The 19,472-nt window shown below is 44.2% G+C and overlaps 1 protein-coding gene across 5 annotated transcripts in view; it reads right to left on the reverse strand.

The window, feature by feature from the left end:
* atg16l1 (ATG16 autophagy related 16-like 1 (S. cerevisiae)) overlaps positions 1 to 19,472 on the reverse strand; it is a 70,957-nt gene that overhangs the window by 34,768 nt on the left and 16,717 nt on the right. For 2 of the 5 annotated variants that reach the window (XM_080185403.1, XM_080185402.1), the window contains exons 1-2: positions 6,686 to 6,834; positions 1,527 to 1,620 (exon numbers count right to left, since the gene is read on the reverse strand). In XM_080185403.1, the coding sequence (XP_080041529.1) occupies positions 1,527 to 1,620; positions 6,686 to 6,785 (194 nt within the window). In that variant the 5' untranslated portion in view covers positions 6,786 to 6,834. Of the gene's footprint in view, positions 1 to 1,513; positions 1,621 to 6,685; positions 6,835 to 19,472 lie in introns of those variants that run through there. The other 3 variants (XM_080185406.1, XM_080185404.1, XM_080185408.1) reach the window with 3 other exon arrangements.

Here is a 19,472-nt window from a genome sequence, read left to right on the forward strand (position 1 = left end):
AGGAAGTAATGTAGGGGGGAGTTATATGATAAAGGGTAGACCTATAGAGAGTATGGAAACGCAGCAGGACCTGGGGGTGCAAGTGCACAAGTCTTTGAAGGTGGCAGTACAAGTAGAGAAGGTTGTAAAGAAAGCTTATGGTATGTTAGCCTTTATAGGAAGGAGTATAGAGTATAAGAGCTGGAGTCTAATGTTGCAGTTGTATAGAACGTTGGTTAGGCTGCATTTGGAGTACTGCATCCAGTTCTGGTTGCCTTACTAGCGGAAAGACGTGGAGACCCTGGACAGAGTGCAGAGGAGGTTTACCAGGATGCTGCCTGGTATGGAAGAACTGGGTTACGAGGAAAGATTGAGCAAATTGGGGCTGTTTTCCCTTGAAGGATGGCGACTGAGGGGAGATCTAATAGAGGCGTATAAGATTATGAAGGGTATAGATAGAGTAAACAGTGGTAAGCTTTTTCCCATGTTGGAAACGCACATTACGAGGGGCCATGGGCTTAGGGTGAGGGGGGTGAGGTATAATTCGGATGTTAGAGGGAGGTTTTTCACATAGAGGGTAATGGGGGTATGGAATGCTCTGCTAAGCAAGGTGGAGGAGGCAGGCATGCTGGAGATGTTTAAGAGTTACTTAGACAAGCACATGAGCGGGTTGGAGATGAGGGATATAGGAGATTGTTTTAAATAAGGTTCAGGAGCCTTGGGACATCCCTGGTAATGTATAAGGATGTGGATAATACTGATGTTTTTCTCTTTTAATTCACAGGTGCTTCAGTCCGCCTTGTTGTCCAACGAGGGGCACACGCGTGATGGGTCGTATGAGGGCTGCTCTTGACTGTTCTCAAAACAACCTAGTACTTCATGTCGTTAGTGTACGCTTAAACTGGACCAGATGCTGGGCAACATGACAGCTCAGTGACTATCACTGTTTGCTGTGCAGACACATGGATTTGGGCCAGCGTCTGTGGGAGTTTGCGCATTCTCCCCGTGCTTGCGTAGGTTTTCTCCAGGTGCTCCTGTTTCCTCCCACACCCCAAAGATGTGCTATTAGGCTGATTGGTGTAATAAATTGTCCCTAAATTAATCTTCCCTCGATGTGTAATGCCATAAGCATAGACAAGGGTCATTGGTGGAGGGGGGACTCGTAATGTTAAAATGGCGGCGCGGGCTCGTTGGGCCAAAGGGCCTGTTTCCTGGGCTGTTTTGTTCTTTGTTCTAAGTGGTACAGAACTACAGAAGCTGATTATTCGCCTTCGACTAGAGAAAATTAAGGGGAAGTGCAACGTGGGTGTCCAAAATTATATAAAGTTTTGATAGTGTAAATAAAGATAAACTGTTTCCATTGGCAGGAGGGTGCCAGTAATTACCACGAGATGAGAGAAGAGAAAGGCAGAATTATTTTACAGTTAACAAACTGTAATGATCTGGAACACACTGTCAGAAAGAATTCTGATACAATCTATTGGAAGCTATGCAGCAGTCAGGGGGACAGTAAACAGAAAAAGTGAGCACTTACACGTGCTACGTACCTAACATCTTGTCTGTTGTGAAGGTCATACTTCTCCCCCTGAAACCTCTCAGCCAGGACAGTCTGTAGGTCTGACTTCTCCAAAAGCTTATTGTCTGCGAAGACAGAACATTAAATGGTGAACACATTCACACACTACAAACAACAAATGCAGCAAATGCTGAAAATACTCAGCAGGGTAGGCAATGCTTGAGAAAAATAGTTATGGTTCAGTTCAATGAAGAAAGGTCAAAAAAAGGAAAGTTTTATTAATATATTTCTCTTTACGACTTCATTTGGGCAAGATGGGCTCATCAAGGCATTGAGGAATGAAACTCTTCCCATTTCGTGCCAGTTTCAAGCAGTCCCAGTGGCCCCATAAGGAACTGGATTTATATTGTCCACATATAGTTAATTCCGGAAGCTTAGAGCGTACAGGCAGCATTCTTTCCAACTGTTTAAGTGTGGTAATAGCTGAATGAATTGTTGGGTGAACATTAATTACAGAAGAGACATTAGACCAGGTGAGGGGCTGCTGACTAAGAGGACACCATTTTGGTTTGATTTACATTTCAATCTAAAACCAGTTTGGGAGGAAGATGGCCCTTTAATGGAAAGCTCTTGTTCGTGTTTCCGTGGGAATGAACTTGCCTGACCCCTAATTCAAATTAACTTGGAAGGGTAAAGCTTCTCAAAATTTATGCCAACAAGTGAAATTGGCATTGCATACAGTTACTTGACAGTGACAACACAAGCGGGATTTTTCACAAACAGGGTTCCGCCACCAAGCCAAAAAGACATTCTGCCTACCACATAGGAGAAATATGGTATATGAATATCAATGTTGGTGTGATGCCAGGTGTGTAGGCTGTGAGCACCAACAACAGGTGGATCATGTCAAACAGCACATCGCCTTGGCTGTTCACAATAGGCAAAATACTGACTGTACTTAACTAAGCTGTGCTTTTTAAAATTCGTTCATAGAGTGTGGGCATCACTAGCCAGTAAAAAGTCTGACAACACCAGGTTTTAGTCCAACCTATTTATTTGATAATATACTCACAAGCTTTCGAGGGACACCCTCTTCGTCAGGTGAATGGCATCTCCATTAAGGACGGTCACCTCAGCACCTCACTGTACCGCAAGCCCACAGACAATCTCACAATGCTCCACTTCTCCAGTTTCCACCCTAAACATGTTAAAGAAGCTATTCCCTATGGACAAGCCCTCCGTATACACAGGATTTGCTCAGATGAGGAGGATCGTGACAGACACCTCCAGACCCTGAAAGATGCCCTCATAAGAACAGGATATGGTGCTCGACTCATAGATCGGCAGTTCCGATGCGCCACAGCGAAAAACCGCACCGATCTCCTCAGAAGACAAACACAGGACACAGTGGACAGAGTACCCTTCGTCGTCCAGTACTTCCCCGGAGTGGAGAAGCTACGACATCTTCTCCGGAGTCTTCAACATATCATTGATGAAGACGAACATCTCGCCAGGGCTATCCCCACACCCCCACTTCTTGCTTTCAGACAACCACACAACCTCAAACAGACCATTGTTCGCAGCAAACTACCCAGCCTTCGGGAGAACAGTGACCACAATACCACACAACCCTGCCACAGCAACCTCTGCAAGACATGCCGGATCATCGACATGGATACCATCATCACACGTGAGAATACCGTCCACCAGGTACATGGTAAATACTCTTGCAACTCGGCCAACATTGTCTACCTGATACGTTGCAAGAAAGGATGTCCCGAAGCATGGTACATTGGGGAGACCATGCAGACGCTACGACAACGGATGAATGAACATCGCTCGACAGTCACCAGGCAAGACTGTTCCCTTCCTGTTGGCGAACACTTCAGTGGTCACGGGCATTCAGCCTCTGACCTTCGGGTAAGCATTCTCCAAGGCGGCCTTCATGACACACGACAGCGCAGAGTCGCTGAACAGAGACTGATAGCCAAGTTACGCACACATGAGGACGGTCTCAACAGGGATCTTGGGTTCATGTCGCACTATCTGTAACCCCCGTGACTTGCCTGGGTTTGCAAAACCTCACTTACTGTACTGTCTGGAGACAATACACATCTCTTTAAACTGTGATCAGTGCTCCTTCCACTCACATTATCAGCCACTTCAGGTCTTGAACAGCAGGTTAGGTGTAAAGATTCGCATTCTAATCAGTAATCTCTAAACTGTCTGTGCTTTATATGCTCTGTCTGAGGCCAGAACTCTCCATTCACCTGACGAAGAGGGTGTCCCTCGAAAGCTTGTGAGTATATTATCAAATAAATAGGTTGGACTAAAACCTGGTGTTGTCAGACTTTTTACTGTGTTTACGCCGGTCCAATGCCGGCATACCCACATCATCACTAGCCAGGCCAGGATTTATTGCACAGCCCTAATAGCCCTTGAACCAAGGACATTTAAGAGTCAACTACATTGCTGTGGAAGCTATCTACCTCTGCCTTAAAATTATTCAATTACCCTGTTACCACTGCTCCCTGGGGAAGAGAGTTCTAAAAAAAAAGCAGTTTTTGCATCCAGGAAGAAGGTAGGCTGGTTAGCCATTGTGCAGCACTGAGTGGAGGCTTTCAGTCCATTTTGGTACTTAACCTCTCACAGGAGTAATTCTCACCCCATGTTCCTGCTCTGTTTCCATCTCCTAAACTGTAAATACTACTTCCATGAGACTCATCTGCATCAGTATGTTTCACTGCATTGTTTCCTAATATAATATTTTATGATTCAAGGGCCCAATTTCAAAAAGACTGGTAAGCATAGACTCCTCCATTTAAATCATAATACTATTTCATATTTGTATGTTGTATGTAAATAGTAATTTAACAATGCTTGTAAGAAAACAGGCATGTATTTTCACATTACACTCAGCATGCCTTCACCTGTACACACTGCCCAAATAGAACATAGAACACTACAGCACGAACAGGCCCTTCAGCCCACAAGTTGCGCCGATCATATCCATACCTATCAGGCTATAGAACTATCTATAACTCCCAATCCCATGTACTCATCCAGAAGTCTTTTAACGAGTTTGTCTCTACCACCACCGACGGCAGCCAATTCCACTCACTCACCACCATCTGAAATGAAAAACTTACCCCTGACATCTCCTCTGTACCTGCTCCCCAGCACCTTAAACCTGTGTCCTCTCATAGTGACCATTTCAGCCCTGGGAAGTAGCCTCCGAGAATTCACCCTATCTATCTCTCTCAACATTTTATAAACCTCTATCAGGTCGTCTCTCAACCTTCGTCTCTCCAGGGAGAAGAGACCTGGCTCCCTCAACCTGTCTTCATAAGGCATGCCTCCCAATCCAGGCAACATCCTTGCAAATCTCCTCTGCACCCTCTCAATAGCCTCCACATCCTTCCTGTAGTGAGGTCACCAGAACTGCGCACAATACTCCAAATGGGGTCTGACAAGGGCCTTATAAAGTTGCAGCATTACCTCTCGACTCCTAAACGCAATCTCTCGATTAACGAAGGCTAGCACACCATACGCCTTCTTGACCACATCCTCCACCTGCGAGGCCGATTTAAGAGTCCTATGGACCCGGACTCCGACCCCAAGGTCTTTCTGCTCCTCAGCACTGCTAATACTCAGAGCCTCGAGCCTGCTTTGCCATTCAGTATGATCATGACTGATCTGACTGTAACCTCAACCCCAAATAGCCTTCCATCCCTTGTTCATCAAGATTCCAACCAGCTCTGTCTTAAAAATATTCAAATATTCTGCTTTTGCTGCCTTTCAAGAAGGCAAAACAACACATTATCCAGCATGTGTGGTGATGGCACTCTGTTCCTACTTGCACATTATCTTGGAGACACCCTGCAGACTCTACAAATCTCTTAGGACTCCTATCACAGGATCTGTTTTACATTAACTTGCTCCATCCCTGGCTCTCTGAACCACAGACCTCAGACTTCCATCTTCCTACAGTTCACAGATCTTTAAAACAAGTGCTTCACATCAATTAACCAAAATCTCCTAATTTATTGAATCTTCCTTTTCACTTTAATAGTTTTTAGAATTATAGGATGATTACAGCAGAGAAGACAGTCATTCAGCCCATCTCATACATTTCAGCTCTATAGGGCAACTTAACTAGTTGCACTCCCTGCCTTTTCCGTGTAGCCTGTCTGGACCTTGAAGCCCTGTAACTTTTCTCTTTTAGGCTGCTTATCCAATACCCTTTTGAAAGGCATGCTTAATCCTTCATCCCACTCTCAAACCCTGATAGGCTCTCATCCCACTGAAATTGGTCCTCTTCCAACGGAATATTTTCATTCCAGATTGCTCTTCATCTTTTTCCATTGCCAACATAACTCTTACAATACTATCGTCTCTGTTCCCTAAATTTTCCTCTACTCACCCCTGACCCACCTCATTCCCCAGAACCAGATTCAGCAATACCCTTTCCTTATTTAGCTGGCAACAGTTTGATCTAAAAAATTCTCCTGAATGCACACTTCAGAAACTCCCCCTGCCACTCCAACTTTATACTATTACCATCCCAGTCTATATGAGGATAATGAAATGATTTTCACTATTCTATGGGTTTTGCGCCTTTCTGGAACTTCCTCTGTATCTTTCCCACTAGTAAATAATATTCACAGTACCAGACATAAACTTGCCAGCAGAAACATGAAAACTAGAATCTGGAGTAGGCCATTTAGCCCTTCAAGCCTACTCCCCATTAATTTTGATCATTGAATATCCTGATCCCCCTTCCCCTCCATATCACTTCATTCCTTTAGCCCCAAGAGATATATTTATTTTGGGATACGAGATTGAAACCCACACTGAAGAATATCATGGGTGATATCAGAGACCCGGCTCAGAAAAGGGCATTAAATGTGCCTGGACACATGAAAGACAGGGAAGAAAGGATGGGGTGGCAGTTAGAGACAGAGAATGCCCACTGGGTCAGGACACAATTTATTTGGTTCCAGTGAAGAGGAAGGGGTGGATGGATACTGGGCCTTTCACCCAGTGCCCTGAGCCCGAGCTGCTGCCACTCACACCCGGGGAATCCGTTAGGCCGGCACAAATCCAGAGTCAACCCCCAGGCCGCCTTTAGCTCGGCACTTTGGGCCCGGCTCCTCCGTTCTCTCTCCCCAGATCGGCTTTCACACTCACAGGCCTGAATCAGCTCCTCGAAGGCCTGGCGCTGCAGGCGGTCTCGGAGCCGCAGCTGTTCGCTGATGTTTCTCCTCCATCCCTCCGCCGCCGCTGCCATTGCTTCACGCCGACCTCAAGCCCAGGCCCCTCTCTCTGCTCTGCCCCGCCCCGGGGCCTCGATAGCGCCGCTCACTTGCCTGGCCCAGGGATGTTGCACATGCGCAGACTGAAATACGACTGCCGGTTATCAGCGCCGCCATGTTTGATAAAGGCATCAGCGGGTCAGTCTCAACCCAATTGTCAGGGGGATTCGCGGAGTAAATACGTGAGATTGTTGTTGCTGCAGGCTTGATGGGCTGAATGGACTTCTTTTGCACTGCAGCGATTCTATGACTGGCCTGACCCCTAGCCCCCACGTTGGCCCCAGCAACGAAGATCCCACCTTTGTGGGCACTTTCTCCTAAAGCGGATAGGCAAAAGCAGGAATTTTCCCGACGCTCCCTTGTGGATAAGAATCCAGGCTGTTGATATTTAAAGTAAAATGTGCTTTAAATAGAAGGTGCTTATGAAATTTGGCCAGAGAGAGAGAGAGAGAGCTAGGCTAAGGGCAACCTGGGGGTTGACTCTGGATCACACAATTCACAACTTACTTTGTTTAATCCAATTCAATCAAATCAAGTCCAATTCAGAGTCTCAACAAGTGACACATTCCTGATCCAAGCTGACAAGACAGGGCTCTCAGCTCCTGTCTTGGGCTTGATTTACATGATCCAAGCTGATTGGAGTAGGTATTGCAACTCCTCCAAGGCTTGATCTCATTTGTATCTTAGCCAAAAGGCCAAGATGCCACTTTTAAAAATTGCTTCAAATGAAGCTAAAATGTAACCTAATGACTTGAACAAAGTACAGCACGTTGAAACTAAACTTGACGTTAGCCAAAAGGTTGAGAAACGATACATTTCACCACTACTCCCTCCCACTTAACTGACGTAATACTACCTATATCCAAATCCCATTAACTCATACATTCTACTTTAAACATCAACAGAGATTCCCCTTAATTATACCAATCGGATTAGGGGGTCAACTTGTTGCAGAGGATGGGTCTGGCCACACTGACGCAGAATGCTCCAAGTAGTTGGACTGGACCGCAGCGCACCGCAGCACCTGTCCTTCGAGAGAAATTTTTCCGCAAACACACCTTTGACCACATGGCGATTAAGCAGTGGTCAGCGTGTAATGTCCTTGGGGCCCTGAGAGAAAAGGAGACGGTGGATCCTGCCAGATGGTTCCTTGAGCAGACTGTCAGTGTCATCTGGCAGAATGCCTCATCACCATAACTCACAAACAAGCACCAAGATCTGGCTTGGCTAGTGGTGGGAAGGGCACTCCCTGTCAGATCCTTTATGCACGCTCGAGGTCTCAACATCACCGTACACTGCCCTCGAAGCAGCTGCAGGGCTGATGAGATGGTCACACAGCTCCTTGTGGAATATGCCTTTGCAAAGAAAACCTGGAGTGAGATGCAGTGGTATTTGTCGAGGTACACCCCGAGCAGCTCGGTGACGTAGGACTCTGTGCTGTATGAGCTGTTTCCGGGGCCGCACACCGAGACAAATATCAACTGCTGCTGGAGGGTCATCAACTCAGTGAAGGACGCACTTTGGTCCACCCAAAACTTGCTGATCTTCCAGTTGAAAGAACTGTCTGCGACCGAGTGTTGCAGACTGGCACATTCCAAGGTCTAGGACTACGTGCTGAGGGATGCGCTGAAGCTTGGGGTAGCCACCGCAAAGGCACAATGGGGAAAGGCCACACTATAAGGCCTTTTAACGGAGGCAGACCGAGGGCCTGGGAACTGCAGAATACCCTCGACCTGCGTAACTGTATGCCAATCTGAGAAATAATGGCACACAGTAAATTTTGAGGCATGTATATAGTTTTAAGTTTTGAAATATAATGACTGTAATTGTATATAACTGTAAAAATGTTTTTATTCTGCACTGTTTGCAATTTATAGACATATAGGTTTGCACTGGTTTAATTGAGATTTTAATGAATAAAGTATATTTTTGGAAAAAAAATCAAAGTGGGGGGTCAACCAACATAGACCATTACAGCACAGTACAACCCCTTCAGCCCCCAATGTTCCCCCAGTGGAATGAATTTAATGACCCTCTAACCTAAACTATTCCAATATTATCCATATGCCTATCTAATGACCATTTGAATGCCCTTAAAGTTGGCACGTCCACAACTGCTGCAGGCAAGCCATTCCACACCCTTACTACCCTCTGAGTAAAGAACCTACCTCTGACATCCGTCCCATAATTATCACCCCTCAATTTAAAGCTATGTTGTCACGTGTTAGCCAACACCATCCGAGGAAAAAGGCACTCACTGTCCACCCTATCTAATCCTGTGATCATCTTGTGTACCTCAATTAGGTCACCTCTTAACCTTCTTCTCTCTAATGAAAACAACCTTAAGTCCCTCAGCCTATCCTCATAAGACCTTCCCACCATACCAGGCAACATTCTGGTAAACCTCCTCTGCACCCTTTCCAATGCTTCCACATCTTTCTTATAATGCGGCAACCAGAACTGTACGCAATACTCCAAGTGTGGCCGCACCAGAGTTTTGTACAGTTGTAACATGATCTCTCGACTCCAAAATTCAATCCCTCTACCACTAAAAGCTAACACACCGTACACCTTAACAACCTTATCAACCTGGGTGCCAACTTTCAGGGATCTATGCACATGTACCCCGAGATCTCTCTGCTCGTCAACACTACCAAGAGTCCTTCCATTAGCCCTATATTCTGTAATCCTGTTACTCTTTCCAAAGTGAATCACTTCACACTTTTCCGCAATAAACTCCATTTGCCACCTCTCAGCCCAGCTCTGCAGCTTATCTATGTCCCTCTGCAAACTGTAACATCCATCCTCACTGTCTACAACTCCTCCGACTTTAGTGTCATCCACAAATTTACTAACCCATCCTTCTACACTCTCATCTAGGTCATTTATAAAAATGACAAACAGCAGTGTCCCCAAAACAGATCCCTGCGGTACACCACTAGGAACTGAACTCCAGGTTGAACATTTCCCATCAACCACCACCCTCTGGCTTCTATCAGCTAGCCAATTCCTGATCCAAACTGCTAAATCACCTTCAATCCCATGCATCCGTATTTTCTGCAGTAGCCTACCATGAGGAAACCTTATTGAAGGCTTTGCTAAATCCATATACACCATGTCAACTGCTTTACCCTTATCCACCTCTCAAAAGAAGGTCACCTTCTCAAAGAACCCAAAAAGGTTTGTGAGGCACGATCTACCCTTCACAAAACCGTGCTGACTATCCCTAATCAAGTTATTTCTCTCTAGATAATTATAAATCCTCTTATAATCCTTTCCAAATTTGCCCACAACAGAAGTAAGTCTCACAGGTCTATAATTCCCAGGATGGTCTCTACTCCCCTTCTTGAACAAGGGGTCATCCTCCAGTCTTCAGGCACTATACCTGTAGCCAATGACAACATAAAGAACAAAGCCAAAGGCTCTGCAATCTCCTCCCTAGCCTCCCAGCTCAGGGGACTTATCTATTTTCATACTCTCAAGAATTGCTAACACATCCTCCTTATGAACCTCAATTCCATCTAGTCTAGAAGCCTGTATCTCAGTATTCTCCTCAACTACATTGATTTTTTCCTGCATGAATACTGATGAAAAATATTCATTTAGTGCCTCTCCTAACTCTTCAGGCTCCACTCAACTTTTCATTACTGTCCCTAATCAATCTTTTATTCCTGACATACCTATAGAAAGCTTTAGGGTTCTCCTTGATCCTACCTGTCAAAGTCTTCTCATGTCCTCTTCTAGCTCTTAACTCACAAATTAGCCAGGAAAGAGCTAAAGAAAAACTCTCCAGTGCCCCAACTGAGCCTTCACGTCTCATCTTTACATAAGCCTCCTCCTTCCTCTTCACCAGAGATTCAACTTCCTTAGTACACCACGGTTCCCTCACTTGACCACTTCCTCTCTGCTTGATGGGTACATATTTATCAAGGACTCACAGTAGCTGTTCCTTGAACAAGCTCCACATTTCAGTTGTTCCCAGCCTCTGCAGTTTCATACTCCATCCTAGGTATCCTAAATCTCGCCTAATCGCCTCAATTTCCTTTCCCCCAGCTATATCTTCTGCCCTTCGGTATATACCTATCCTTTTCCATTACTAAGGTAAACGTAACCGAATTGTGGTCACTATCACCAAAGTGCTCACCTACCTCCAAGTCTAACACCTGGTCTGGTTCATCACCCAGTACCAAATCCAATGTGGCCTCACCTCTTGTTAGCCTATCCACATACTGTGTCAGGAAACCCTCCTGCACACATTGGACAAAAACTGACCCCTCTAAATGTACTTGAACTATAGCTTTTCCAATCAATATTTGTAAAGTCCCCCATAACAACTACCCTGTTACTTTCACTCTTATTCAGGATCATCTTTGCAATCCTTTCCTCTACATCTCTGGAATTTTTTGGAGGCCTATAAAATACCCCCAGCAGGGTGACCTCTCCTTTCCTGTTTCTAATCTCAGCCCATATTACCTCAATAGACAAGTCCACATCAAACATCCTTTCTGCCACCGTAATACTGTCTTTGACTAACAATGCCATGCCTCCCCCTCTTCGACCACCTTCTCTGCTCTGACTGAAACATCTGAATCCCGGAACCTGCAACAACGATTCCTGTCCCTGCTCTATCCATGTCTCTGAAATGGCCACAACATCGAAGTCCCAGGTACCAATTCAGGCTCCAAGTTCATCCACCTTATTCCGAATGCTCCTAGCATTAAAGTATACACACTTCAAACCACCCTCCCACCTGCCAATACTGCTGAAACCTTATCCACGACCTCCTTATTCTCAACCTCCTGTACGTTGGAGCTATAATTCAGGTTCCCATCCCCCTTCTGAATCAGTTCAAACCCCCCACCTCCCGCCCTCGCCCGAATTGCACTGGCAAAAAACCAGGCTGACGAACTGTCCCTTATTTTAAGGTGTGATGTGGAGATGCTGGCATTGGACTGGGGTGGGCACTGTAAGAAGTCTCACAACCCCAGGCTGCTGATGTTTAAAAGTATAATGTGCTTTAAATAGAAGGTGCTTATGGAATTTGGCCTGAGAGAGAGAGCCAGGCTAAGGGCAGCCTGGGGGTTGACTCTGGATCACACAATTCACCGTTGCTTACTTTTTTTAATCCAATTCAATCAAATCAAGTCCAATTCAGAGTCTCAACAAGTGACACATTCCTGATCCAAGCTGACAAGACAGGGCTCTCAGCTCCTGTCTTGGGCTTGATTTACATGATCCAAGCTGATTGGAGTAGGTATTGCAACTCCTCCAAGGCTTGATCTCATTTGCATCTTAGCCAAAAGGCCAAGATGCCACTTTTAAAAATTGCTTCAAATGAAGCTAAAATGTAACTTAATGACTTGAACCAAGTACAGCATGTCGATACTAAACTTCATCTTAGCCAAAAGGTTGAGAAACAATACAATTCACCACTGCTTATACTCCACATGAGCTCCCTCCCACTTAACTGACGTAATACTACCTATATCCAAATCCCATTAACTCATACATTCTACCTTAATTATACCAATCGGATTAGGGGGTCAACCAGGTTGACAAATTGTCCCTTATTTTAAGGTGTGATGTGGAGATGCTGGCATTGGACTGGGGTGGGCACTGTAAGAAGTCTCACAACCCCAGATTAAAGTCCACGATCCCTCCAAAAGCTTGTGATTCCAAATAAACCTGTTGGACTTTAAAAAAGTAAAAGCAAATTACTGCAGATGCTGGAACCTCAAACCAAAAGACAAAGGGTCATCTGGACTTAAAATGTCAGGTCTTTTCTTTCCTTACAGATGCTGTCGGACCTGCTGACATTTTCCAGCATTTTCTCTGTTGAACTTTAAAGAGATTGTCCCTTACTTTGTTTGTCCTGTGTCCTTTAAGTTTTTTTGTTCATTATTTCTAAGATAACCTGTGGGAAACTGAAATAAAAGCAAAAATGTTGGAAGTACTCAACAAATGTGGAGCGAAACAATAATAGCCTGGAATTTTATATATAAGGGAGGGTCGGGAAAATTCCTGTTTTTGCCCATTCGCTTTAGGAGAAAGTGCCCACAAAGACGGGATCTTCATTGCTGGGGCCAAGGTGTGGATTCGGGTCAGGCCAGTCATAGAATCGCTACAGTGCAGGAGGAGGCCATTCGGCTTACACCACAACAATCCCATCTAGGTCTTATCCTCAGAGCCCCATGTATTTACCTGACACTAAGGGGCAACTTGGAATGGCCAATCCACCCAATCTGCACATCTTTGGACGGTGGGAGGAAACTGGACCACCCAGAGGAAACCCACACTGACACGGTGAGAAATGCAAACACCAGTCACCCGAAGATGAAATTGAACCAGGGGCCCTGGCGCTGTGAGGCAGCAACGCTAACACTATGCCAGTCGACCTGGAGGAAGTGCAGATGCCACAAGCTACCAAATGCCTGTGGTAGATTGTTTGAAAGGCCCACCTTGGTCCCAGTGAAAAAATAAACAAAGGCTTTCCAACCCTCACTCCTCAAAACCCCTAAACATCCCCCATCCATGCTACCTCATTCCTTTTCCCAATACACAGCTCTGGCCTTCCATCTGTCTCCTCATGCCAAGCTCTGTCCTTGTTTCCACAGGCCCCTTATGCCCAGGTCTGTCCTTTCATCCACCCCTAGGTCCATTACGTACCCTTTGTCCCTCTACCCACCCTCTATGGTCCCTTATGCCAAGCTATGGCACTTTCAAGCCCATTGATCCACTGTATACTTTCTAGAACTAATGAACCCCATGCTGTATAATGGAACGTCTACAAACAAGCTTTGAAAAAAGTAATCCATTGATAACTTTCCATGCTTGGAAAAAGTCTGAACTGTTGCAAATAAAAGAATCATCCAAGTCTTTTAAAATTTCAAATACCACAAATCCATGAAACCACTTAATTTGTGCCAACAAATACTGTGAAATTAAGCACAGAGGTCAGTGGGCTGTGGTGTCAGTGTTTCCATGGGAATGCAGACTATAGTGGTCCGGGCTCTCACGTTAAGTATTTTGCTTTTGTAATACTGTGGGAGATTGAACCACTATGTTTTACTTGTTAGCATGTGCACTGTGCCGATGAGCTGTCAGGGGAAGTTACGGTCATCAGCACACAAACCACCTTCCCCCAACACCATCCTTTTGCAAATGTTAAAGTTCCCTTTATTTTAATTTAAATGAGTTGGCTACCCTGGGGTTAGCATGACTCTGGTCCTAGTGGGTTCAAGGCCTACTCCAAGACATGAACACACAAAAAGCTTCCAGTTCAGTTCTATCATAGGTGCCATCTTTACAATAAGACATTAAACCAAAGCATCATCCTTGGGTGGATGTAAAAGATATCAATGCCCTATTTCAAAAAAGAACAAAAAAGTTCTCCTTAATGCTCTGAGCAATATTGATCCCTCAAACATCATAAAACCAAATCAGATTGCAGTCTGTGGGAACTTGCTGAGCACATATTAGCTAATGTATTTCCTACATTACAACATTAACTATACTTCAAAAAGTACTTTATTAGCTGCAAAGTGCTTGGATACAGTAATTGAGAAAAGTGATTTGCAAATGCAAGCTTTTCTTTGTAACACCATCTACTTCAACCACTATATGGGCCACTGAGTTCCACGTTTCTCACAATGTGCTCTCAAATTCTTCATTTGATGCGAGAATGATTTTATCACCTATGCCCTCTCATTCTGGAACTCTCTCAGAATTGGTTGTGGGGTAAATATTGATTTGGACATCAGTGAAACCCTCCTGTTCGTCTTCAAATAATGTCACGGGAACTTTCACAGTCATTTGAATGCTCACTCATCAGTGCTGCATCTAAGTGTCAGAACGTAGTGTCTCTGGAGTTTGGATTTAATCCATAATTTCCTGACAGTGCAACCAGCTAGCCAAAGAGAAACAGCACTTAATAGTAGCACTTTCTTTTGTTATCAAATACAGGGGGTGACTCTGTTCCATACCACAGAGGAAATATGTCAGATTAGTGTGTTCAGGTAACCAGGAAAGCATTAACAATAGAAACGTAACAACTGCCTACAAATAAAATAAACTAACATAAAAAACAGGATGTTGCCTGATATGGTGGGAAGGTCTTATGAGGAAAGGCTGAGGGACTTCAGGTTGTTTTCGTTAGAGAGAAAGTTAAGAGGTGACAATTGAGGCATACAAGATGATCAGAGGATTAGATAGGCTCTCACTGTCCACTCTTTCTCCTTGGATGGTGATGGCTAACACAAGGGGACATAGCTTTAAATTGAGGGTTGATAAATATAGGACAGATGTCAGAGATAGGTTCTTTACTCAGAGGAAAGTAAGGGCGTGGAATGCCCTGCCTGCAGCAGTAGTGGACTCGCCAACTTTAAGGGCATTCAAGTGGACAGGCATATGGATAATATTGGAATAGTTTAGGTTAGAGGGTCATTAGATTGTTTCCACTGGTCAGCGCAACATCAAGAGCCGAAGGGCCTGTACTGCACTGTAATGTTCTATATACATTTCTGGCTTTGAATGTTCTCTTTTTGCCCCTTTCCCATCTATAATGTAATGATAAATTCACAATAATCTCACTTGTTTCTGTAAGCAAAGATTGTTCGACATCTCTCCCAGCTCAAGTACACTCCACACACTCCTACAATATGTTGAAAAAAATTTCTGTATAATTGCTCCCCAGTTCAAAAGGTAATTCAGCAACTCTTCAATTTACCGTATTCCCACACTTGGCCTGACATTGAATCAGCCACTTGTACTCCTTACATTGGATATCTTTCCAGCTTATCAACACCTGTGAATCAAACATTTATGGCATATCACACAAACCCATGATCTTGAGGGAATATTTCCTGGTACAGTGTTTTTGCTCCAGACAAGCCTCCTTCATATGGTTCTTTTTCCCCTCATTCATTTATTTAGCTTTCCTTTAAAGACATCGATGCAATTTGATTTGCTTACTCTATATGGTAGCAAATTCCATTTCCTGGGTAAAGAGGATTTGCCCAAATTCCTAACTGCATATATTAATGACTATCTTATGTTGATAATCCCTAGGGGCAGAATTACACAGCCTCTCCAACCAGTGGGTTTTTCTGTTCTCAAAGTCCCTGCTGCAACAGGGCAGTAAAATTCCACCACCAGATTCCCCAACAAGCGAAACTTTTCTTCATACCTATCCTATTAAACCGTGTCATTTTAAATATTTGTATTTGGTCACCCCTCAGCTTTTCCTTTTCTGTTCAGTCTTTCCTGATAATTTTGCCTTTTCAACATTTAGAAACCTGGAGCATGTTCCCTTCTCTATTATGCCAGAGCTGTGTAAGATGTGCAGAGCTGAAAAGTTGTTTGTAAAGCCTACTTTACAATACAGAAACTCATTGCAAAACCCCTATAACTTGGTGACTGCGGCAGCAATTATTGAATGTATTATTTCTGGGACGTGCAGTGGTCAGCTCAGTTCCTCGGTCACCAGCAATATTTATTTTACATCCATTTACCCAGCACTAAATGATAACATCTTTGTCTAGCCACAGGGGTTCACCAACAGAAAGAACATTACACATTCTCACCCTGCAAATGTTTTGCTGAGAGTTTCACATGCATAGGAGTTTGTATGAACAGAGATTATTAACAAAGGCAAAGGGGGTGCTGTTGTCATTGGGCGTACTGACCTCTACCTCGCAGAGGCTGAGCACCAACTCAGATACTTCCTCATACCTCCCCTTGGACCACGACCACACCACTAAACATCAAGCCATTATCTCCAACACCATTTAATTCAGATGCCTTACCCCCCGCACAGCTTCCAACCTCAGTTTCCCAACCCTGGACAGTCTGCTTCTACCTACTTCCCAAAATTCACAAAAAGGACTGTTCTGGTAGGCCCATTGTGTCAGTATGCTCCTGCCCCACTGAATTTATTTCCTCTTGGTTTGAATCCACCCTTACTCTTGTAGTCCATTCCCTCCCCTCCTGGGATTCCTCTGATGCCAAGTCGTATTGGCAGCTTCCAGTTCACAGGCCCTAACTGCCTTCTACTCACCATGGATGTGCAACCTCTCTACACTTCCATACCACACCAGGATGGCCTGAGAGCTCTTTACTTCTTTCTTGAAAAGAGGCCTGAACAATTCCCATTTATCATCACCCACCTCTACCTGGCTGAACACATTCTCTCAACAAACTTCTCCTTTAATTCATCCCACTTTCTCCAAATCAAAAGGTGTAGCAATGGGTATCCGCATGGGTCCTAGCTACGCTTGTCTTTTTAATGGGGCATGTAAAACATTCCTTGTTCCAGGCCTATCCGGGTCCCCTCCCACAATTCCGTTACTGGTACATCGATGACTATTTCAGTGCCACTTCACGCCCTCGTCTGGACCTAGAAAAATTCATCAACTTTGTTTCCAGTTTCCAGCCCTCCATCATCTTCACCTGGTCCATCTCAGACACTTGCCTTCTCTTCCTTGACTTTTCTGTCTCCATTTTCAGCAATAGACTACCTACCAATATCTATTACAAGCCCACTCACCCCCATAGATATCTGGACTACAGTTCTTCACACCCTGCATTCTGTAAAATAAAGATCCCTTTCTCTCAGCTCCTTCACCTCAGTCACATTTGTTTCGATGATGCCACTTTCCAACCGTGGATTCCCATCTACAGTTATCGATAGGGCCCTCAACAGCATGTAGTCCATTTCCCGTGCCACAACCCTCACTCCCTCCCAGAACATGATAGAGTCCCCCTTGTTCTCAAATTTCACCCCACCAGCATTCACATGCAAAGCATAATCTTCTGCCATTTTCCCCCAACTCCAGCATGACACCACCACCAAACATCTTCCCTTCACTTTCTCTTCAGCATTCTACAGAGATCATTCCCTCTGGATAACCTAGTCCACTCTTCCACTTTACCCAACACCTCTCCCGTAACTCACCATATCTTCCCATGCAATTGCAGAAGGTGTAAAACCTGTCCCTTTATCTCTTCCATGCTTGCCATCCAAGATCCAAAACACTCATTCCAGGTTAAGTAGTGTTTCACTTGGACCTCTTTCAGTTTGGTGCACTGCATTTGCTGCTCCCAATGTGGTCTCCTCTATAATCAGAGAAACCAAGCATACATTGGGTGATCGCTTTGCAGAGCACCTTTGGTCTGTGTGCAATCAGGACCCTGACCTTCCACTTGTTTGCCATTTAACACATGATCCCACTCCCATGCCCACATGTCTGTCATTGCCCTGCTGCAATGTTTCAGTGAAGGTCATAGCAAACTGGAGAAACAGCATCTCATTTTCCAGGTAGGCACGTTACAGCCTTCCGGTCTCATCATCGAATTCAAAAACTTTATATGATTAGTTCCACCCCACCTCGACCCATTTGTTTTCATTATACTTAATTTTTCACTGTTCTCTGCCTTTTATTTCTTTATTGTCTTTCTTTACTTTTCTTCCCTCCCCAATCTTTCCCCCTACTTTATACCCCTTTTCTTACCTTTTCTCCTTTGCTTCCCCTTTCCCTAAATTTTACCTCTCCCCACATCTTCATCTGTCACAGGTTACCCTCTGATTTCAGATTCTCTGCCATTTGGCCATTCACACCCTTTATTCCCTCTATGGGCTTCCATTAGCAGTCTTTTCCCCAGATTTCTGTGACTATGACTCATGCCTTTTAACTTTGACGAAGGGTCATCTGGAAACATTAGCTCTTTTCTCTCCTTACAGATTCTGCCAGACCCACACATTTTCCAGCATTTTCTCTTTTGATTAAGAAAGGCAATGCAGCTTTGCTGAGTTAAGGTGTAGATATTCAATCTGGGCACCTGACAGATAATACTGGTATATTCTAGCACGTGTCAATGTGCACTTCAGTAAATGTCAGTGTACATTTTTTTTTCATAAAAGCGTCTCATTTCTGGCTTCGGCAGAGAGGCACAACTATCAGGATATTCTGTTGGTGTTTCATTCAAGTTGCTATTCAAAATGTAAACACAATGAATTGTGGCCATTTCAATACAATCGCTAGCAATTGGTTATTACAGGTTTGAATTATTTTCTGGTTGTAAAATGTTTATAGTTGAACCAAGTTGCCAGGTTGAAATAAACCTGCAATAAACATTTGCCAGCTCTGGAATTCTCTCACCATTATCATGTTACATGAAACAGAATTCCATGCAATTTCAATATTCATCCAGTTCAAAAACTGATTTTGTTTCAAAGAATGATCTAAACCATTGGTGTAAGGTTAACATTCTGCAGCAGTTTATCTAAATACACCCCTTGTAATAAACTCAAATTGTAGATGGATCTTTTTTGTCTATACATCCTACCAATGCATAACTCACTAAAACAGCTTCAATTTTTCAGCACACTAACACATTCACTCTATTGATGAGTTGTATAAGTTTCATTTTGTTGGGAGTGTGGGCCATTTACTATGAAAATTGACTTGCTGTGAGTATGAATAAAAGTATTGAGAAAGCCCAAATTGCAACACTGGCTGGAGATCATCTGCACAAATGTCACTCAAATCCAATCCAAAAGAACCCTGTCAGGCATCAATCATTAATAGTCTGTCAACAAGGATTCCATGCAACCTCACTGACCACACCAAATAGTTCAATTTGTTTAAATGGGTTTGGAATCCATA

This window comes from Carcharhinus amblyrhynchos, chromosome 3 (assembly GCF_965287045.1).
Source record: "Carcharhinus amblyrhynchos chromosome 3, sCarAmb.v2.hapA, whole genome shotgun sequence".
In the NCBI taxonomy this organism is placed as follows: domain Eukaryota; kingdom Metazoa; phylum Chordata; class Chondrichthyes; order Carcharhiniformes; family Carcharhinidae; genus Carcharhinus; species Carcharhinus amblyrhynchos.